Raw genomic sequence first — 23,830 nt, forward strand, 5'->3', positions numbered from 1 at the left:
AATAGCCGAGTGCTTTCTCGGCTATTTCCATCGGCCCCATAGAAAAGAATGGGAGCGGTGCGCTCCCATTCATTACTACGGTGAGAGCGCTTGGTGGTGGCCGGACCCCAGAAAACCCGGGTACTCCGGCCACCACCTTCCCCGCTCAGTTCTCGGTGTAGGTGCGGGTCCCAGAGGTGGGACCCGCACCTATCAGACAATGGAGGCAGATCCTAGCGATATGCCTCCATTGTCTCAGATGGGAATACCACTTTAACAAAGCACAATCTGATACCCAGAAACCATAATTTATTTGCCTGCACGAATGACAGTTTCACCTAATGAATGAGTGGTTCCCTCGTTCACTGGATGACTGCCTACACCTTTAAATGCGTGGGGAGCCTAATATCCCTACACTGTTGAACTGACTTTACTATAAAGTTTTTTCACTGTTGCTAATATCGTCCTGCTCCAAGTCCAATACCTTCATTCCTAGAGATCAATGATTGTTTCCAGATCACTTTCCATGGCTCAGCTGCCTGGCACTCATTTTCTTACCCCTTGACAGCAGAGTCTTCATGCCTCGACAGGCTACACTAAATTGTCCTGCACCGGAGGAGTTTAGCCTGTCACCATTTTCGTAATGGGTAGTGTAACACTTCCTGTACTTACTTTTCTATCTATGCTGAATCCTAAAGCAGGGTCCTTCTGACCAAGACCCAATGTTCAGTTCCAGGCCACTTATTCCACATACACTGCGTGCAGAATTATTAGGCAAATGAGTATTTTGACCACATCATCCTCTTTATGCATGTTGTCTTACTCCAAGCTGTATAGGCTCGAAAGCCTACTACCAATTAAGCATATTAGGTGATGTGCATCTCTGTAATGAGAAGGGGTGTGGTCTAATGACATCAACACCCTATATTAGGTGTGCATAATTATTAGGCAACTTCCTTTCCTTTGGCAAAATGGGTCAAAAGAAGGACTTGACAGGCTCAGAAAAGTCAAAAATAGTGAGATATCTTGCAGAGGGATGCAGCACTCATAAAATTGCAAAGCTTCTGAAGCGTGATCATCGAACAATCAAGCGTTTCATTCAAAATAGTCAACAGGGTCGCAAGAAGCGTGTGGAAAAACCAAGGCGCAAAATAACTGCCCATGAACTGAGAAAAGTCAAGCGTGCAGCTGCCAAGATGCCACTTGCCACCAGTTTGGCCATATTTCAGAGCTGCAACATCACTGGAGTGCCCAAAAGCACAAGGTGTGCAATACTCAGAGACATGGCCAAGGTAAGAATGGCTGAAAGACGACCACCACTGAACAAGACACACAAGCTGAAACGTCAAGACTGGGCCAAGAAATATCTCAAGACTGATTTTTCTAAGGTTTTATGGACTGATGAAATGAGAGTGAGTCTTGATGGGCCAGATGGATGGGCCCGTGGCTGGATTGGTAAAGGGCAGAGAGCTCCAGTCCGACTCAGACGCCAGCAAGGTGGAGGTGGAGTACTGGTTTGGGCTGGTATCATCAAAGATGAGCTTGTGGGGCCTTTTCGGGTTGAGGATGGAGTCAAGCTCAACTCCCAGTCCTACTGCCAGTTTCTGGAAGACACCTTCTTCAAGCAGTGGTACAGGAAGAAGTCTGCATCCTTCAAGAAAAACATGATTTTCATGCAGGACAATGCTCCATCACACGCGTCCAAGTACTCCACAGCGTGGCTGGCAAGAAAGGGTATAAAAGAAGAAAATCTAATGACATGGCCTCCTTGTTCACCTGATCTGAACCCCATTGAGAACCTGTGGTCCATCATCAAATGTGAGATTTACAAGGAGGGAAAACAGTACACCTCTCTGAACAGTGTCTGGGAGGCTGTGGTTGCTGCTGCACGCAATGTTGATGGTGAACAGATCAAAACACTGACAGAATCCATGGATGGCAGGCTTTTGAGTGTCCTTGCAAAGAAAGGTGGCTATATTGGTCACTGATTTGTTTTTGTTTTGTTTTTGAATGTCAGAAATGTATATTTGTGAATGTTGAGATGTTATATTGGTTTCACTGGTAAAAATAAATAATTGAAATGGGTATATATTTGTTTTTTGTTAAGTTGCCTAATAATTATACACAGTAATAGTCACCTGCACACACAGATATCCCCCTAAAATAGCTAAAACTAAAAACTACTTCCAAAAATATTCAGCTTTGATATTAATGAGTTTTTTGGGTTCATTGAGAACATGGTTGTTGTTCAATAATAAAATTAATCCTGAAAAATACAACTTCCCTAATAATTCTGCACTCCCTGTACAGTCACCAGAAGCTTTTTTACTTGATTATCCTCTAAAATAAACTTTGATAAGTCCACAGAAATTAAAAACATCTGCAAGTCAAGGGTGGCTGGTACCAAAGAGACCTTGAAAGTGCCTGTTATAGAATGGCAAAATGCTAACAAATCAGGATCTCAGGTACTGACAAAAATACTGTTTCTGGTAGGTTCATCGTTTGTCTTTCCTACTAGAAGACTGTGATAATTAAGCCAGGTTATTGAACCTAAAAGTCTGTAGGACTCCATTCTGGAATATTGGGACACCCCCAGTAAAAAAACTGTCCCCTTACCAAGGTGCTTGATATTCCTAAGGTACATCAGTCCCTTCCATCCTACTCACCGATGCTATATGCATATTTGCTGGTAATCCAGCAGTTAAATATAGTGCTGGCAACCAGCTTGAGTGCCATTCCAGAAGGGTGAGACATTTGGACAATAGGGCTTACTTAAAGGGGTTGTCCAGGATTTTAATACTGATCCTCAGAATAGGCCATAAATATCAGATCAGCAGGGGTTCGACACCCTGCACCCACCAATCAGCTATTACTTTGTCTTTCGGGTGCCAGATCTAATCAGTACCATCCATTATGTAGAGCACAGAACTGGTAGCTGCAGCGTTGCTCCCATTCTCTTCAGTTACTAGTTCTATGTCTTACACAAAGAACACAGCTGTATAGTTGCGGCACTGGAGCTAGAAGGTAACAACTGATCAATGGGGTTGCGGTGTGTCAAATCCTAACTGATTTCATGTTGATGGCCTATCCTGAGTATAGGCCTTCAATATAAAACATTCTGGTTAGGCCCTTTAAGCATTGTGGCCGACCAAGTTCATCCCTTTTTTTTGCAGCAATTTACTCTATGGCAGAAGGACATTTTCGGCAGGACAACACACCATGCTACAAGGCTTATATAGTCATGAGTTTCGTCCAGGAACATGACAGTGAGTTTTCTAAACTTCCCTAATCTTCACAGTCCTGAGACATTTATTCTATAAGGCATCTCTGGGACAAGGCAGAACAAGTTATTCAGAGCCTGCATCTAATCTGTGGCAACTTTGAGAATGAGCATGAGCTAATATTCCAGCAGAACGATTTTAACACCCAGTGAAATCTATGCCATAATGAATTACTCTAAAGTCCAAAAGAGGTCCAATGCACCTTAAAGTAGTAAAATCCCAAATAGAAGGCAGCACTCCAACTTTATTGAAAAAGATGATGGTTACTTTATTCATCAATCGAATAAAGTAACCATTTTTACTGAAGTTGGATAACTAATGTCGAGCCAACTTATATTTTAAGTTCAGCGTCTAAAGTTGGGTTATCGAAGTATCCAGTTATGGATTCTAAATTCCGTTATGGTCCGTGTTAGCGGAATTCATAACGGGATACTTCGATAACCCGAACTCGAACTTTAGACGCCGAACTTAAAACAAGTTCGCTCAACACTATGGAAAACCTATTGTTGTAATACTGTTTCAGCCTTACATTCATATTTGCTGTGTTTTCTAGTATTTCCTCAACTCAACTACTTGTCAAAGTTAAATGGCAAGGATTTAGTAATAGACATGCTGTGGAGTGATGGAGTCGAGCCTGACATGCTTATACCACCAGAATAACAAATAAATGCAAGTAGGTATTGTATTGTTACCTGGCCCTCACCGGACTATACAAGATGGGTAAAATGCCTCATGACCATTGTCACAAATGGCATCTTCATGGGACATTTTGACTACTCTTTCAATAAAATGATTTAAAAAAAAATAATGTGCATTATGGCTAATCTGTTGATCATACAGTACAAAAACATTCATTAGTTGAGTGGAATTTTGGGTTTTATATATTTTTTATGGTTTTCTATGAAATTTACCATTGTTCTAGATACCTCCCTGGGTAGAGGTCTATCTATACTTCCTGTGATAAGAAAAGCATTGGTGTATGGTAAGATTTCCACAACGTGGTTTTAAAAAATGCAGGTGGTTTTACCACCGCGTTACTACCGGACAAGTTTTTAAAAGAGAAAAACACTGTCACCGGATCAGGTAGTAGCAGAGGTAAAACAGCATATGTTTTTTTTATTTTTTAAGCAGCATGGGTTTTCCCACAGTCTCTAAATAAAAAACATCAAAAACCTCAGTGAGAAAACCCAGCCTAATAGGGAACGATTCTAAAGACCTTAATTTCCTCATTTTACTGTGCTGACACAATATGTAATTGCTGCAGGGACAGAACAAGGAGAACATGTAAGTACTCAGTAGTCACTACTCACCTGTGCCGATATATGTAGGAGTTTCCTTCACCTTACACTCATGGCTATCTTCCACATATATTTCTTTTTCTTCTTTTATAGTTTCACATTTAATATCAGCCAGTTGTTCAACCTAATCCCCATATATAGAATAAGTATTGTATACATTCAGAGACAACAAGTTAAATTGACACGTAAGACATTAAATACACAGTGTAGCCAAGACAGCTGGAGATGTTTAACCCCTTAACGCCATACCTGTATGCCAAGAATTACGTGGTTGCATGGAGCTGGCTCACGAGCTGAGCTCACTCCATATGCAGCGCCTGCTGCATATACAGCAGACAAGCTCCTGCAGCGACCAGGATCGGAGAGGACTCTGATCCCGGTCATTAAACCCCTCAGATGCTGCAATCAAAATGGCCATGGTATTTGTGGGGTTAGACAGAGGGAGGGAGCTCCCTCTGATCAAAGCCCCTGCAAAATTGAGTGGTTCTGATCAATTGCTATGGTAGCCTGGGGTCTTGTGAAGGTCCCCAGGCCTGTCAGGCACAGCTCGACAGGCAGTTGGTAAAAATTCCATAGACTGCAATAGTATTTTACAAATACATGTGATCAGAAGACTGCATGTAAAAGTCCTTAGGTGACTAAAAAAATACGGTTTAAAAATATATAAAAATAACACAAATATATAAAAAATTCAAATCCCTTTATTAATTGTACTGATCTGCAGAAAAAAAAAGGTTTCATGTCATTTTTAGCACATTGTGAATGCTCTAAAAACAAAACCCCAAAAATACAGTGGAATAGCATTTGTTTTTTCAATTTCATCCCACAAAACACTTTTTTTTTCGCGTTTTCCAATACAAATATGGTAAACTAAATGGTGCCATTAAAAAATACAACTTGTTGGTCAAAAAATAAGCCCTCATATGGTTATGTGAACGGAAATTTTTAAAACAAATTGGCTCTTGGAAGGTGGGAAGGAAAAAACGGAAATGCAAAAATTAAGGGGTTAAAAAGAACAATTATCGCTACCAAGCCAAGAAGTGAACAATAACAAGAGACTGAACAAGGTCCTACACTATATTCGGAGTGATTATTTACCTTATGATTCTGTAGGACATTTTGATTTTCTTCTGAACAACTGTGTATCAGAAGAGGACTGGAGACTCTGTCTGGTATGTTCTCCATAGGAAATCCATCTGCAGATGAAGCAAGCACTGTGACTAAAACATTATTTAAGTGTAATTATCAGGTTATGGAAATTTCTGAAGGACCCTCAAGACTACTGCACTCACTTCAGTAAGTGGTATAACTACTGCCACAGAGGTTTCTATAGGGTCCACAGTCTCAAGAGGGTCTGAGCCACCCGTTTAGAATCACAGGAAAAAAATGTATCACACCCTGCACTCCAGAATACTAGCTTTAAAAAGTTGCAAAATAGGGATTTGTGACTTTTTGGGCATACTTGCGAAAATAAACCAAATTGCCACTTTTTGCATTTTCACACAATTCCCTCCAGTTTTGAAAAGTGGGTGTAGCTTGCTATGTTAATTACTTTCACTTAAGATTTATCACTGCAACTTTTCAAAAAAGTCACAAAAAAAGTTGCAATCTTACCCCAGTACAAGGGTGACGTGGAAAAACTGGAGTAGCATTTCTAGACAAAAGTGTTGGATTTAAAGAATTGCCAACAGTGTCCTGGCAATATCATCTACCACACAGACGCTGGTAAAGCGTAGAATGTATGGGATCTTGTACTGCAGTTGACTTCACTACAACTGTCAGGGTGGAGCTAGGCTGATGGTCCGCCTCACTCCCGTTTCATGCTCTCACGCCGACTCTCCTGCTGCCAGGCCGCCAAGTAGGGCCTTCGTCTTATCAGCCTTTCTGTCTGAATCATTCAATGCCCCAGGCCTGCCAGGTGATGCCCTCAGCCCCAACCTCCATAAACTGCCAATCCAGTCCCCCAGCTGCCCAGTCGACTGATGGTGGTACTTGCTGCCCAAGTAATATACCATGTATTATGTATATATACTAGTAATGTAATGTACTAATATACAGTGCCTTGAATAAGTATTCATGTCCCTTGAACCTTTTCACATTTTTTTTCACGTTATAGCCACAAACATAAATGTACTTTATTGGGATTTTGTGTGATAGACCAACACAAAGTAGCAAGTATGTGTGATGTGAAAATAAAATTATACATGGTTTACAAAATTTTTTATAAATAAAAATCTGAAAAGTGTGGCGTGCATTTGTATTCAGCCCCCTGTACTCTGATACCCCTAAATAAAATCCAGTGTGACCAATTGCCTTCAAAAGTCCACCTATGTGTAGTTTATCCTCAGTATAACTATAGCTGTTCTGTGAAGGCCTCAGAGGTTTCTTAGTGAACATCCGTAATGAAACAGCATCATGAAAACTAAGGAAAACATCAGACCGCTCAGGGACAAAGTACAGGACAACGTCCTGACCTGGTCAATGTTAGGGGTCTGTTGTGTGATGAATTCAGGGGTCTGATAAATTTAGGAGACTGGTCTGAGGTAGGACCCACTCAGAAATTTGTGGAGACCCAGGCTTTTCTTGTGACACCCCTGCCTGCAGTCAATTAATGTTTCTGCTTACATAATGATGTGAAGAACTGGTGATTCTCCATCACAATATCCTTGTACAGATCCTTGTGTTCTTCCACATACTCCCACTCCTCCATGGAGAAATAGACAGCGACATTCTGACTCCTTATAGGAACCTGATACATATAAAGATATTTCATTGAAAAATTCAATCACACCCTGTTTATACTTCTGTATTCTAGAACACAATTACCAATAATGAAATAATGGCTGATTATTATCAGTTTACGGTTTATTCTTTATTAATGTTATATTTTTGAATCACACTTTATATAACAAAACATGTAACAAACATGCAAATTATGTCCCCTTGTTCTTTGTATAATTCTTTAAAATGAAAAAATAATGTGCTAATTCTTAAAGGGGTTATCCAAGACTAAACATTTTTAACAGACCTCTTTAAAGTGGCTGGAGCCACGGTGGGACTCATACTTAACTGGTCCCCACAGCTGCATTACAGTTGCATTGTTTGATGGCCACCTTGGCAAGTCCCGGGTCTCAGGGAATCAACATCCCATTGACTGCTGCAGCCAATCACTGGTCGCAGCAGTGACTTGTCAACCATGTGGTATGTCACTGGGTCATGTGCCACATGGGTGACGAGGGCAGTGGGGTGACAGAGAGCCCTTTTTCTCTCCTAACCATTTAGATGCCACAGTTAGCACTGATCACAGCAACTATGGGGTTAAGTGAGAGAGTAGGGTACCAGCTGTATGTGTATTAACTACCTACTTGAAGTAATGTACTGCATGGGGAAGGAGTTACATAATATGCAGCATAGTATACAGTTTGTATTGTGAACTCTAGTTACTATCTTTTTAAAGAATTTTTTTTTTATCTGTCACTAAGAAATAAGCAAACAGATCAAAATCTTAACCTGAAGCCTTCTAGTTAGACTTCGTTTTTAATGCCATTTCCGTACAGCATTAAAATGTATTGGCTCTGTGTAGGCAAACTTCATATCGCTCGAAGTTGTGTGAGACTTCTGTGAATTACTACTGTATTCAGATCTGCGCATTGAAAAACTATTTAAAATAGTAATCCGAAGTGGGCACTGGTACTGCCTGGTACCTCGGTGGTGGATCATACATTGATATATCACACAGCTTAGCTTCCCTCCCTCTGTTATTTCCCCTGACAGGTTCCCTTTAAGAGCTTTCTGCATTCTATTATACACTGAACTCAATACGAACACTGTTTCAGTAAAATCTCATGCTTACTCTAGTTACAGCTCAAGGCACAAAAATAAAAAGGTACATACATTTGGACCTAAACATACATGAGATGGCTAGCAGCAGTGCCCCAAAAGACCCTCACATTTTGGGCTTACTACCTCAATACACCTCACTGAGTATTACTGTATAATTTCCCAGAATTCCCAGCAGCGCTCACCTCTCCAGTCAGCAGCTCCGTGATCTTGTTGGTGAGGTCTAGGATCTTTTTCTCATTCATCAGTGAGTCAGGTGGAGGCTTCATGATTCGGATCTGGCTCCTGCTCCATCCTTCACCTTCATCATAGATCTTCTTCACTACTATGTAATCCTTTGTATGGAAAGAGACACAGCGATTTAACTTTACACATTTCTTTCATCTCTCTGGTCATGCTCACTTTTATTTAATGAAATCAATTAAAATAAATATGTCCGTTTCACAGCTCAATGATGAATGGAGTCTATTGCACAGAAACCCATCCTTGGGGAACTGTGAATATTTTATAAATGGAACTAGTTGAAGAATCAAACTTTACAACATGGATTTCCCCATTCCCTTCCTTGTATTCCTCAATAAAATATTTGAAAAAAGTGGCCGCACAATAGTAAGTACGCGTAATAGTTGCACTCATACTAAATATTTGTATTTTGTGTATTTATAGAATATGCATGTATTTAATAAAGATGTAAAGATATTTAAAATATTTTAAGTTTTTTATTTTTATTTGGAAATAGTTATTTAAACATTTCACCCCCAGAGGATTTTTCTTTTTTGCATTTTCGTTTTCTACTCCCTTTAATATTTTTTTATTCACATATCCATATGAGGGCTTGTTTTTTGTGGGACAAGTAGCATTTTCTAATTGCACCATTTTGTATTGCATCTTATGTAGTGGGAAGCTGGAAAAAAATCCAAATAGGGTGGAAATGGGAAAAAAATATGCAATTCCGCCACAGTGTTATGGGTTTTGGTTTTACAGTGTTCCCTATGCAGTAAAACTTATTGGTTCTCTTCATTCTCCAGTTCAGTATGGAAAAAAACTATACATTTGTATAGTTTTTCTTGTGTTTTAATACAGAAAAAGAATAAATTGGATGCCATGTGACTTAAAGAGGACCTTTCACCAGAATAAAGTATCTAAACTGACTATACAGACGTGTAGAGCGGCGCCCAGGGATCCCGCTGCACTTACTGTTATCCCCGGGCGCCGCTCCGTTCTCCGGTTATAGCCTCCGGTATGTTCATAGTTAGGCTCCACCCAGGGGAACCTGCTGGCGTCTCTTTCTCCTATACTGTAGCGCTGGCCAATCGCAGCGCTCAGCTCATAGCCAGGCTATGAGCTGAGCACTGCGATTGGCCAGCGCTACAGCATAGGAGAAGGAGACCGCGGCAGGTTCCCCTGGGTGGAGCCTAACTATGAACATACCGGAGGCTATAACCGGAGAACGGAGCGGCGCCCGGGGATAACAGTAAGTGCAGGGGGATCCCTGGGCGCCACTCTACACGTCTGTATAGTCAGTTTAGATACTTTATTCTGGTGAAAGGTCTTCCTTAATGACATTGTCCTGGATTAAAAAAACATGGCTGATTTCTTACAGAAACTGCATCACACCTGTCCATAGATTGTATGGCATTGCATCTCAGCACAATTAATTCCAATAGAGCTAAACTGAAATACCAAACATACTCTGTGGACAGATGTGGCACTGTTTTGGAAGAAAGCAGCCCAGATTTTCTAATCTGGGACAACCCTTTCATTCTCCAGAATAGAAGGGATATGAGGTTGCTGTGTGACATTTTTTCCTGAATCTCTCACCTCTCCAGTTAGCAGGTACATTATCTCTAGGGTGAGGTTAAATATAATTTCAGTCATGTGTCTTTTGGGCTTGTCCATCCTTGCTGGCTCTGTCAGACAGTCAGTTAAGATCCTCTCTTTCAGCAACCTAAAGGGGAGAAAATAAAGGTGGAACAAACCCTTGTTAATAACAAAACCTTGTTAATACTTTCTCACTATATCAGGCAATCGATGTGCCCTATATAGACAAAACCATTGTCCATGATACAGAACATTCTATTTTCTATTGGTTGCCTTTGGACATGACAAAAATCATAGTCACGGGTGGTTATGAAATCATACAGGTCAGAAATGAGGCACAAATGATCATGATAAATCATGATACTAACATGAATGAGTCTAATACATACCTCCCAACCTTCTCTGATATGGTGGGACAGTCCCAGACTTCAACAGCTGTTACATGGTCCCAGAAAGACCATGGTATGTCCCACTTTGAACTTTCTCTGCATCCTGAGGACACAGGGACAGTTGAAAGCAATGGTGAAGTACGGAGCTGTCAGCTCGTGCTCTAAAATTTAACATGGACATAAGTATTCAGAACTTTTGCTATAGCACGTAAAATTTAGCTCGGGGGGCCTTCCACTTCTCTTCATTATCTTTATGATGTTTCTACACCTTGAATGGAGTCTACATAAAGATGGCCTAGGCTATAAGAAGATTGCCAACACCCCGATACTGAGCTACAGTACGGTGGCCAAGACCATACAGCAGTTTAACAAGACCGATTCTACTCAGAACAGGCCTGCCATGGTTGACCAAAGAAGTCGAGTGCACATGCTCAGCCTTATATCCAAAGGTTGTCTTATAAAAATAGACGTATGAGTGCTGCCAGGATTGCTGCAGAGGTTAAAGCGGTGAGGTTGTCAGACTGTCAGTGCTCAGACCATACTGCATCAAATCTGCATAGCTGTCGTCCCAGAAGGAAGCCTCTTCTAAAGATGATGCACAAGAAAGCCTGCAAACAGTTTACTGAAGACAAGCAGACTAAGGACATGGATTACTGCAACCATATCTTGTGGTCTGATGAGACCAAGATAAACTTACTGTACTTGGTTCAGATGATGTCAAGTGTGTGTGGTGGCAACCAGGTGAGGAGTACAAAGAGAAATGTCTCTTGCCTACAGTCAAGCATGGTGGTGGGAGTTTCATGAATACCAACATGTACTGTGACATACTGAAGCACAGCATGATGCCCTCCCTTTGGAAACGGGGCCGCATGGCAGTATTCCTACATGATGACGACCCCAAACACACCTCCAAGACAACCACTGCCCTACTAAAAAAAACTGGGTAAAGGTGCTGGACTGGCCAACCATGTCTCCAGACTTAAACCCTATTGAGCATCTGTGGGGCATCCTCAAATGGAAGGTGGAGGAGTGCAAGGTCTCTAACATCAGGTGGAAATTATAGGCAATTAGCAAGACACCCCCAATAAAGGAGTGGTTCTGCAGGTGGTGATCACAGACCACTTCTCAGTTCCTATGCTTCCTGGCTGATGTTTTGGTCACTTTTGAATGCTGGTGGTGCTTTCACTCTAGTGGTAGCATGAGACGGAGTCTACAACCCACACAAGTGGGTTCCGACTGCCCGACCCTCTGACGAGACCTATGCCTACTTCTGGGATGTTGATGAAGATGGGCGAGTCACAACATCAAATGGTGAATGACTATATGAACGAACACAGAAATGTGCCCATGGATATTATGACTAGAGACTGGGACAAGACTTTACAGTCTGGGACTGAATTTGTCAGGGTTTTTACAGAATGGGCCCGTTCAAGGGAGGAAGAAAGTTCCCGAAGTCCTAAAGACATAGTACAGGGTCCTCAGGAGACTGTAGAGACTTATGCTGCAGGACTAAGGACTATCTGGACCGACATAGGTTGGGATCAAGCTGGAAACATGGGAGAAAAACTGTTGACATGTGCATTCATGGAGGGGCTTCGACCCACCCTCCAGGCAGGAAATGTCTGGTTTTGAACATGTTCATGAAAATCCTCTAAGGCTACATGCACACGAACGTTGTTTGTTTCCCTGTCCGTTCCGTTGTTTTTTTTTGCGGATAGGATGCAGACCTATTCATTTCGATGGGTCCACAAAAAATGCGGCCAGCACACTATCTGTGCTGTCCGCATCTGTTCCGTAGCCCCGCAAAAAAAATAGAACATGTCCTATTCTTGTCTGTTTTAGGCATTGTTACAATGGATCCGCAAAAAAAAAAAAAAGGAAGGATGGATGGCATACAGATGTCATCCGTTTTTTTTTGCGGAACGCATGTAGCCTTATCCTGACTGAGTATTTTGTAGATGGAAGCAGTTTCATGGGAGAGGATGGCCGGTTCCATACTGGATATGCAGTGGTCACACAGCACGAGGTAGGTACAGCTGAACCACTCAGACATCATATGTCAGCACAAGAGGCAAAGTGGAAGGCATTCACTGAGGTGTGTAAAATGGCCAAGGGGAAGAAGGTGAACATCTACACAGACTCAAGGTATGCTTTTATAATTGCACATGACTATGGCCCTATTTGGTGGGCCAGGGACTTCCTAACATCTGCAGGCCAGCCTATAAAGAATAAAGACTCTATACTAGAACGTATGAACTCTCTGTTGTTACTAGAGGAAGTTGCCGTCAAGGTACACACCAGGCACACCACGGTGGAGGCAAAAGGTAATGATCGAGCTGAGAAAGCGGCCAAACAAGCCGCACTACAGCACGTAGAGACTGTCCCCACCCTGGTAAAACTGTGCAATTGCTCAGGGCCTCCATGGTCTAAGGGGTCCCCTGCTTCAGTGCTGCTTTTCAGCTGAACGTCCGTGGAACCAACTTTACAATGCCCCTTCCCCTTCCTGTATACATAACACAAGTCATTATCATAGTGCAGCTCCGGACACCAGCAACACTCTTCTACTGGAGCTGTGGGACCCGCCATGATGTCACATGCAGGAGGCGGAGCTCAGCAGAGAAGAGGGGGGATGAAGGACCTGCGATGACCTCACCATTATATGACCAGAACAGGAGGCGTAGCTATGCAGTAAAGTAAAAAAGAAGACCAGTGATGCATGGGAAGAAGTGAAGGATTCAATGAAAGTGCCAGGGAAGTGCTGGGAGCAGGGCCGTCTTTAATATTGATTGGACCCTGGGCAAGAGGGAGAACACAAGTGCCACTGCCGCATTCATGGGTCCATACTTTATTAACTTAAGTAGCAGGACTTGTAGGGCATACATGGGGGATGTCCCTGCACTTACTATTATTTTTTGGCGCCGCTGTGGCCCCTGTTAGGCCTCTTTCACACGGGCGTTCTGGATTTGCTCCGGATGCATCACGTGCGCATTGCGGGAAAACCGCAGCACTGTCTCCCTTCTCGCCGTCGCCTCTGCAGCGGTGAGCAGGTGTAATTACACCTAACCATCCCATTCATTTCAATGGGACGGATCGTTCCTATACACTTGTATAGGAGTGATCTGTCCCATTGAAATGAATGGGACGGTTAGGTGTAATTACACCTGCTCACTGCTGCAGAGGAGACGGCGAGAAGGTAAATAGTGAAGCGGAGGCAGCGCTGGCACGGTGCACGCCTCCTCTTCAAACAGCTGAACGGCGGGGGTGCTGGATGTCGGACCCCCGCCGATCTGATATTGATGACCTATCCTGAGGATGTCATCAATATTTAAAGCCCGGAGAACCCCTTTAATTAATACAGAATGCTTACTAAAATGTGGATTGAGGGGTTAAAAAAAGAAAAGATATAAAATTAACTCGCCTCATCCAATTGATCGCACAGCCAGCATCGTCTTCTTGCTTATTCTTTCAGGACCTGCAAAAGGACATTTGATGACGTAATCGCGCCATGCAGTTCCTGCTGAACCAAAGGTCCTTTTGCAGGTCCTGAAAGAATAAGCAAGAAGACGATGACAGCTGTGCGATCAATTGGATGAGGTTATAAGGGGAAAGTTATAAGGGAAAATAATACAGTGACTACACTTTAATGGGGTCCGGGGTTGCTTTCATCCCTATCATCTCCTAGCAACCATGAGTGAAAATCGAACCACATGCGCACTTGCTTGCAATTTTCACGCAGACCCATTCAATTCTATGGGGCCTGTGTTGCGTGAAAAACGCAGAATAATTGAACATGCTGCGATTTTCACGCAATGCACAAGTGATGGGTGAAAATCACCGGTCATCTGCACAGCCCCATTGAAGTGAATGGGTCTGGATTCAGTGTGCAATGCGTACACCTCACACACTGCACCCGCACGGAATTCTCCCCTGTGTGAAAGGGGCCTTACAGTCTCCCACACTAGATGCTAAGTAACAGCATCAGAACACCAGGGAGGAGACATCAGCTTTTCTCCCTGGGCGTTCCTTCTCCCTGGCTGTAGCGCTGTCCATTCACAGTGCACCTTCTCCCTGGCTGTGACGTTTCTGCACTACAATTGGACAGCGCTACAGCCAGGGAGAAGGAACGCCCAGGGAGAAAAGCTGATGTCTCCTCCCTGGTGTTTTGATGCTGTTACTTTGCATACAGCGCGGGAGAATGTAACGGGGACCACAGCGGCACAACGGAGCGGCGCCCAGAAATAATAGTAAGTGCAGGGACATCCCCCATGTATGCCCTACACGTCCTGCTATTTAGTTAATAAAGTATGGACCCATGAAAGGTCCTCCAGTGGCCAGCGGGGCTCAAGAGGCAGTTGCCTTGGGCCCCCCAGGAGCAACTGGGCCCGGGGCAGCTGACCCTTTTTCCCCGCGTTAAAGACGGCCCTGGCTGGGAGTTGTAGTCCTCTCCTCTAATACCTCCTGTTATGTAATATCAGAGTACATTCCAAGATGAGGTATGAGGAGACATGGCTTAGACATGCTGGGAGTTATAGTCCTCTCCTGTTATACCTCCTGCGGTAATGGCCGTCCAACTTCACAAGCCTCAGGCCGCTAGACCTCAAATCTGTGAGGCATTAGAACAGCGCAAGAAGCCGCAATGACATCAACGCAACCTCCTGCGCTGGGTCTCCCATGATGACGTGTTCCCGTGAGACCCAGAGCAGGAGCGGTGATGTCATTGGTACCGCATGCATCAGGACGCAGCAACACAAGCCACAGATAAAACTGTGGTCTGCATCGCAGACAGCGGCGGGGAAAACGGGAGGGAGGTGTTTATTTATTTATTTTTTATACTAAATGTCCGCACTGCTGGGGGCACCAGGAAAGGGAGGGGGGGGAACGGCACTACTGGGGAGGAATGGAGGAGCATTATATATTGGCACTACGGGGGAACATTATATATAAACTGGCAATATAGGAGGGGAGAGCATTGTATATTGGAACTAGTTGGGGCACTACAGGGGGACTTTATGGTTATATTATTACTACTAGAGTACTGTAGGAGCATCCGGCACCCCATGCCGATCAGCTGTTTGAGGAGACGGTGTGTGCTGTGGTGCGCACGTGTTGTCTCCCTTCTCTCTTCCTGCTCACTGCTGTATGTCTATGGGACAGCACGCGCCGTCTGCTCAAACAGCTGATCGGCGGGGGTGTCGGACGTCAGACTGTGTTTTTAGCACATTATTACAAGATTTGGGGCCCCACTTTTGATGTTGCCCAGGGCCACATTTTGTCTAAAACCGTCCCTGTTCATGTGCATGCTGTTTGCGAATGCGGACCCATTCACTTGAATGGATCCGCGATCTGCAAGATTCAGTCTGCACAGGAAAAAAATACACATTCTAATTTTTGGGAGTCATGTGTGTGGACATGACAACATTTCTGCAGCCAGGTAAACAAAGTCTGGCTGGGCAAAGTGAAGCAATGGCTCAGGATGCAATAGGTGAGTAATGCTGGCTCTCTCCTATACGAAGTACAACAGTCTAGAATGATTGCTGCAATTATACTAAGATATACACATATACACAATATTACATGATGCTGAGGGTAGTTTACACTAGTGTTGTTAGTTCTGGCAGAAAACAGCCTGCCGGAGCTTTCTGGATCCAGCACTGGCGGATGTTACCGCAATGCCTGCCAGCCTCATTGACTATAAATGGGTCTGGCAGATATCCTGCCAATATGCCGGGATTCAGCTGGACAAAAGCCACTGCACACAAATACATCCCACTATTGTCAATGGGGCCCGGCGAGCATTGCGGTAACATCTGGCTACGCCAGATCCAGAGGGTCCCAGCAGGATGTCCTCAGCCTGAACTAAGAATGTTTTGTAAAAGAAGCCCAATATGATTCTAAAATTACCTACAAACCTGTACTAGATACATACTATATATTATATAGAAGATTAATATAATACTAACATTACATCCGACCATGTACTATAAACAAAATGCACACCACACATACAACATAGCCATAATTAAATAGTATTTTGCACAATGCTGCTCTACATTTATAGAGAGCCACGTAACAGATCATATAGATAGAGAGCTACATAACCTAGTATTTTATACAACACAATACATGTAAACTACACATAACACTTATAGCACATAAAGCAGTATGACATCCAACCCTCCACTACAGACATGTAGATACATGGTTACACACAATACCCCGAGGTCAGGGTCGTGTCCAGCAGGGAAATGCTCTTAGTCACATGGTCTTCAGCGGTCCTCCTTAAAGCAAGGGAGAAGCTGAGGGAGGTCACATGACTGCAGGGGGGGGGGGGTGTTAACCCTAACGCAGCTGGTTAAAGAAGAAAGAGGGAGCCAGCTATCACTGGTGCAAAGTAAGGAGAGCCATAGGAAAGCCTGTGAGGCACAGGGGGCATGGTGGGCAGGGTTGCCAACTAGAATTTTTCTTTTATATGGACATCTTAACCCAAAATCACGGGCAGCCAACATTTTTTACTGACAAATTGGAAAACCATAACAAATTATAAAGATTCTAAGTAATGCATGTCTGTAGCTCAGTATTCTGATAACAACTCTACCACCGGCCTAAAAAAATCATTGATACATCTATTTTTGTTTTCACAGACACAGGAAAATAGTCGCCTTTTTTTACGGGCTGTCCAGAATTTGACTGTACTGATGGTGTGCAGTCTGTTTGAGAGAGGGGGGCATACAGTACATCCACACTGACCAAGAACATGGTTTAGCCCTCATGCACACGACCGTATGTGTTTTGCGGTCCGCAAATTGCGGATCTGCAAAAAAAAAAGTATGGCATCCGTTTTTTTTTTTTGCAGATCCATTTTTTTTGCGGATCCATTGTAATAATGCCTATCTTTGTCCACAAACTAGAGAAAAATAGGACATGCACAATTTTTTTGGAGGGCAACGGAACGGACATACTGATGCGGACAGCACATGGTGAAATGAGAAATTCATCCAAGCCCCTCTTGAATTCTTTTAGTGAACCCACCATCGCCACCTCCTCAGGCAGAGAGTTCCACAGTCTCACTGCTCTTACCGTAAAGAATCCTCTTCTATGTTTGTGTACAAACCTTCTTTCCTCCAGACACAGAGGATGTCCCCTCGTCACAGTCCTGGGGATAAATAGATGATGGGATAGATCTCTGTACTGACCCCTGATATATTTATACATAGTTATTAGATCTCCACTCAGTCGTCTTTTTTCTAAAGTGAATAACCCTAATTTTGATAATCTTTCAGGGTACTGTAGTCCACCCATTCCAGTTATTACTTTAGTTGCCCTCCTCTGGACCCTCTCCAGCTCTGCTATGTCTGCCTTGTTCACAGGAGCCCAGAACTGTACACAGTACTCCATGTGTGGTCTGACTAGTGATCTGTAAAGTGGTAACACTATGCTCTCATCACGGGCATCTATGCCCCTTTTGATGCCACCTATTATCTTATTGGCCTTGGCAGCAGCTGCCTGACACTAGTTTCTATAGCTTAATTTTCTGTTCACTAAAATTCGTAGGTCCTTTTCCATGTCAGTGTTACGCAGTGTTTTACCATTTAATATGTACGGGTGACTTGCATTATTCCTTCCCATGTGCATAACTTTACATTTCTCAGAGTACAAACCTCATCTGCCACTTCTCTGCCCAAACCTCCAATCTATCCAGATCCCTCTGTAGCAGTATACTGTCCTCTTCCGTGTTAATTACTTTACACAGTTTAGTGTCATCTGCAAAATGTTTTATTTTACTATGCAAGCCTTCTACAAGATCATTAATAAATATATTGAAGAGAATAGGGCCCAATACTGACCCCGGAGGTACCCCACTAGTGACAGTGACCCAATCTGAGTGTGTACCGTTAATAACCACCCTCTGTTTTCTATCATTGAGCCAGTTACTTACCCACATACAGATGGAACAGGGTTAGCACTCCAGCTCTTAACTCAAATTTCTTAACTCATCGCCTTATCTTGAGACAAAAGCCATTGAAAAGCAATTGAAGGTGTTTGCTTAGATTAGATAACACAACTCAGAAAACAGGAGTGTTAAAGGGCTTCTGTCAACCCCAAAACCCTTTTTTTTTGTTGGGCTTGTTAAAATCCTTTTATAACGACTATTCCCTACATAGGGCTCTTACCTTTGGCTGTGGCTTCTTTTCCTTAAAAAACGATCTTTTAAAATATGCAAATCACTTCACTACCAGCAAGTAGGGTGTCTACTTGCTGGTAGCCGCCGCAAAAAAACACCCCCTCGTCCTGTTGATTGACAGGGCCAGCGAGCGCTCTCCTCCTCCGGCTGGCCCTGTCATCATTTCAAATACCGCGCCTGTCTTCACTCGGCGCAGGCGCTCTGAGAGAAGGAGGCTCGCCTCCTCAGCACTCCCTCAGTGCGCCTGCGCCGATGATGTCACCGGAAAAAAAAGGGTTTTGGGGGTGACAGAAGCCGTTTAACTCTGTACAGATGTTTTCTCCCAGTCCGAGCATTCTTATTTTATATACTAACCTTTTGTGTCAGTGTCAAATGCTTTGGAGAAGTCCAGATATACGACATCCATTGATTCGCCGCTGTCAAGTCTAGAACTTACCTCCTCATAGAAACTGATTAAATTAGTTTGACATGACCGATCCCTCATGAAGCCATGCTGATATGGTGTTATTTGCTTGTTTTCATTGAGATCCTCCAAGATAGCATCTCTTAGAAAACCTTCAAACAGTTTACCCACGACCAGGGCCGGCTCCAGGTTCATGTGGGCCCTTGGGCGATAAATCCCAGTGGGCCCCCATGAGGCATTTTTTTACATTGACATGTCCCCCTGTGGCTCCTACACGGTATAATGACCCCCAGTGGCCCCTATACAGTATAATGACTACTAGTGGCCCTTCACACAGTATAATGAACCCCCAATTCCCCCCCACTGTATAATGACCACCTGTGGCCCTGCATTCAGAATAATAACCCCCAGTCGCCCCCATTTAGAATAATGACCCCCAGTAGCCCCCACACTGGGGGAATACTGTATGGAGGGGGCTCTGGGGGTATTTATACTGAATGGAGGGTCATTGGTGATCATTACTAAATGGGGGACACTGGGGGTCATTATACTATGTAAAGGGCCCTCACAGTATAATGACCCCACAGTGGCCCTCCATTCAGAATAATGACCCCCAGTCGCCCCCACACTGGGGGTTATACTGTATAGAGGGGGCACGAGGGGTTATTATATTTAATGGGGGCTCTGGTGGTCATTATGCTAAATGGAGGGTCAATGGGGATCATTATACTAAATGGGGGGCACTGGGAGTCATTATACTGTGTAAGGGACCCTCACAGTGTGATGAATGACCCCCCAGTGGCCCCCTCACATACCTATCATTGCAGGGGAGCTGGTGGTCCTGTCATTCACTAACCGCAGCTCCCAGCTCCCCACATGAACCTGGAGCCGGCCCTGAATGACCCCCAGTAGCCCCCACACGGGGGGAATACTGTATGGAGGGGGCTCTGGGGGTCATTATACTGAATGGAGGGTCATTGGTGATCATTATACTAAATGGGGGACACTGGGGGTCATTATACTATGTAAAGGGCCCTCACAGTATAATGACCCCACAGTGACCCTCCATTCAGAATAATGACCCCCAGTCGCCCCCACACTGGGGGTTATACTGTATAGAGGGGGCACGAGGGGTTATTATATTTAATGGGGGCTCTGGTGGTCATTATGCTAAATGGAGGGTCAATGGGGATCATTATACTAAATGGGGGGCACTGGGAGTCATTATACTGTGTAAGGGACCCTCACAGTGTGATGAATGACCCCCCAGTGGCTCCCTCACATACCTATCATTGCAGGGGAGCTGGTGGTCCTGTCATTCACTAACCGCAGCTCCCAGCTCCCCACATGAACCTGGAGCCGGCCGTGAATGACCCCCAGTAGCCCCCACACGGGGGGAATACTGTATGGAGGGGGCTCTGGGGGTCATTATACTGAATGGAGGGTCATTGGTGATCATTATACTAAATGGGGGACACTGGGGGTCATTATACTATGTAAAGGGCCCTCACAGTATAATGACCCCACAGTGGCCCTCCATTCAGAATAATGACCCCCAGTCGCCCCCACACTGGGGGTTATACTGTATGGAGGGGGCACGAGGGGTTATTATATTTAATGGGGGATCTGGTGGTCATTATGCTAAATGGAGGGTCAATGGGGATCATTATACTAAATGGGGGGCACTGGGATTCATTATACTGTGTAAGGGGCCCTCACAGTGTGATGAATGACCCCCCCAGTGGCCCCCTCACATACCTATCATTGCAGGGGAGCTGGTGGTCCTGTCATTCACTAACCGCAGCTCCCTGCGCTCCTTCTCTCCTCCGGCCGCTGCAGCAGTGAGCCAGGCCTGGAGGAGAGAAGGAGATGTGCAGTGATGGAGCTAGAACTGACTGGGCCCCACAGCAAAATTTAGTAAGCCCCCCTCCCCCCCAATGTGTGTTCACATTACGTTTTTCCTATCGGTTTGATGTATACACATGTGCAGCACTCCACGTTTTTGTATCCTGCAGAGTCAAGTAAAAAATGCATACGTTAACGTATATGTTTTTTTACCATGGAACTGTATGGTGAACGGAAGTCACTGTACGGCATCAGTCTGAGGCATCTGTTAACGCAGACATTTTCACTATGCATTAAATGGATGGCAAAAATGTGATGTGAACCCAGCCCTAGTGTCAGAATAAGCCCCAGTACACAGCGGAGCAGCATGGAGGAGAGGGGAGGCCGCCATGTACTGACAGAGCGCTACCTGGTCCTGGTGGTCAGGGATGAGGACTGTGCTTCCCAAGGATCATTTATCTATTGGGAAATCCAGGGCACAGTATAATACACTAGAATCTATATAATATAAAGATATTAGCCCCACCCCCGAATAATCATACGATTAGGGGGTCATTTATTATATAGAAATACGTCTATATTAGGCGTATTTCTGACACAGATGTGGCGCAAAGGTCCTTAACACCGCAATCTGTATCTTTTCCCACTCATGCCAGGTCTAAAAAAAGTGGTGTGGGCAGAAAGGGATACAGTTATGGCCATCCAGTTATTGGATACCACCGCCATATAGTGATAACACCGCCATATAGTGATAACACCGCCATATAGTGATAACACCGCCATACAAGGATAAAACCACCATACAGTGACCGGATAAAAGGGTATAAGAGGGCATAGTACAGGGAATAACTATGGGCACTGCACAGGGTGTGGTAGGAGGGCACAATGCAGGGTATAAAGGGGCACAGTACGGGGTGGGGGGCACAGTCACATGACCCTGTGATGTTAGAAGGTCCTTATGGTGAATGCGGTTCAGATGCCACCATAATGAGAGGCAGAGGAGTGAGACAGGGGCCCGGGGCCCTGGATGGACAGGAGGGGTGGACACAGCAAGTAGGTGGAAGGGGCTCTGAGGGGGATTCATACAAGAAGTGGCAGGAGGTCTGTGCAGGGCAGCAATAGGAGATAGGAGGGTGGGACAGGAGCCCTGGATACATGAGGGAGGAAAGGAGACAGCAGGGGCTCCATAAGGGTGATATAGGACAGGATATGGGGGGGGGGGGGGGCAGGTGTCATGGAGACAATCAGCTTAATGAAACAGTAAAACCATTAAATAGAATGAAGCAGCAGCAGATGGAAGAGTCCCCCCTTTCCTTCTGTCCCACAGAGAAGAGACAGTCACAGTGCAGACTCACTCACAGACTGTGTTCACACTTCTCTGCTCCAGCTCCAGCCGTGCGGTCTCTCTCCAGTCTCCTCAGGCAGCGTGTGTCCTGTGTAGAGGGGGCGTGTCCTGTGTAGAGGGGGCGTGTCCTGAGTCTCTGCAGCTCAGAGGGCCCACCAGAGGGGTACTGCGTATGTGAAATGACAGCAGTCAGAGCTCCCATCTGTATTGATGGAAGTGCTCATAGCAGCTCAGTGGGCCCCCCCAGGAGCATTGGGCCCCGGCACTTGCCCGGGGATGCCGGGTTATGACGCCGGCCCTGCCCACGACAGATGTTAAACTTACCGGCCTATAGTTTCCAGGCTCTGTTTTTGGACCCTTTTTGAATATTGGCACCACATTTGCTATGCGCCAATCCTGCGGGACATTCCCTGTCAGTATAGAGTCCTTAAATATCAGAAATAAGGGTCTGGCTATGACATTACTTAATTCTCTTAGGTTACGGGGGTGTATGCCATCTAGCACTGGCCATTTGTCTATTTTAATCTATTTAAGACGCCGCTGTACTTCTTCCTGGGTCAAACAGGGCACTTTTAATGGGGAATTTACTTTTACATTCTGCATTTGATCTAACAGTTTATTTTCCTCAGTGAATACAGTGTAGAAAAAAATATTGCTTTCTCCTCGTCGCTCACTGCAACTCCCCCCTCATTGCTCTGTAGAGGGCCGACACCTTCAGATATATACTTTTTACCATTTATATAATTGAAGAACATTTTAGGGTTAGTTTTGCTCTCTTTGGCAAGTAACCTCTCGGTCTCTAGTTTGGCGGCTTTTATTTGTTTTTTACATATTCAATTTTTTTTTCCTTCCTTGCTACCCTCCTGTTTTAGTGATTTAAATGCTTTCTTTTTGTTCTTTTGGAACGGACAAGGAAACCAAATACAGTCGTGTGCATGAGGCCTTACTGTTTTTTTTCTTTGGTGCTTCTTTCTAGTTTCTCATTTGAGGACTGTTTACTGATATGGCTAGAGATGAGTGAATTTTTCAAAAACTTGATTTGGCCGGTTCGCCAAATTTTTTGAAAAAATTTGGTTTGATCCGAATTTATTCGCTGCGAATTTAGTTAAAAACGGCTATTTCCTGGCAGCAGAGAGCCTTTATAGTGGTATAGAACACTGTGCCTTGCAGTAACAAGCATAGGGAATCTGCTGTGGTAGTGAAATAATACTGTGGGTCAGTATGACATGCAGATGACAGGCGTCGCTCTTAGAATCACTGCACACTTCACTTATTTGGGCAGTCACGGGGCCAAAACTGACCAAATAACTCAAGTATGAACTCAGCCTTACAGGTTGATGTTAGCGTCAAGAAGAAGCGCACTCCTTTTACACCGTCGCCAGCTGATTCCACATAGATCTCTATAGAACCTGTTCTATTAAATGCTTAAACAAGTAGAACCCCCCGA

General features: G+C 44.3%; 1 protein-coding gene across 1 annotated transcript in view; it reads right to left on the reverse strand.

Annotated features, from left to right (window-relative positions):
* Positions 1–16,877, reverse strand: part of LOC121003393 (oocyte zinc finger protein XlCOF22-like) — a 94,473-nt gene extending 77,596 nt beyond the window's left edge. Inside the window, exons 1-6 of the mRNA XM_040435221.1 lie at positions 16,824–16,877; positions 10,220–10,346; positions 8,584–8,733; positions 7,184–7,307; positions 5,657–5,754; positions 4,571–4,682 (exon numbers count right to left, since the gene is read on the reverse strand). Of these exons, the coding sequence (XP_040291155.1) occupies positions 4,571–4,682; positions 5,657–5,754; positions 7,184–7,307; positions 8,584–8,733; positions 10,220–10,297 (562 nt within the window). The 5' untranslated portion in view covers positions 10,298–10,346; positions 16,824–16,877. The remainder of the gene's footprint in view (positions 1–4,570; positions 4,683–5,656; positions 5,755–7,183; positions 7,308–8,583; positions 8,734–10,219; positions 10,347–16,823) is intronic.
* Between the last annotated feature and the right edge of the window lie 6,953 nt (positions 16,878–23,830).

The sequence above is a fragment of the Bufo bufo genome, chromosome 6 (genome assembly GCF_905171765.1).
Source record: "Bufo bufo chromosome 6, aBufBuf1.1, whole genome shotgun sequence".
Taxonomy (NCBI): Eukaryota; Metazoa; Chordata; class Amphibia; order Anura; family Bufonidae; genus Bufo; species Bufo bufo.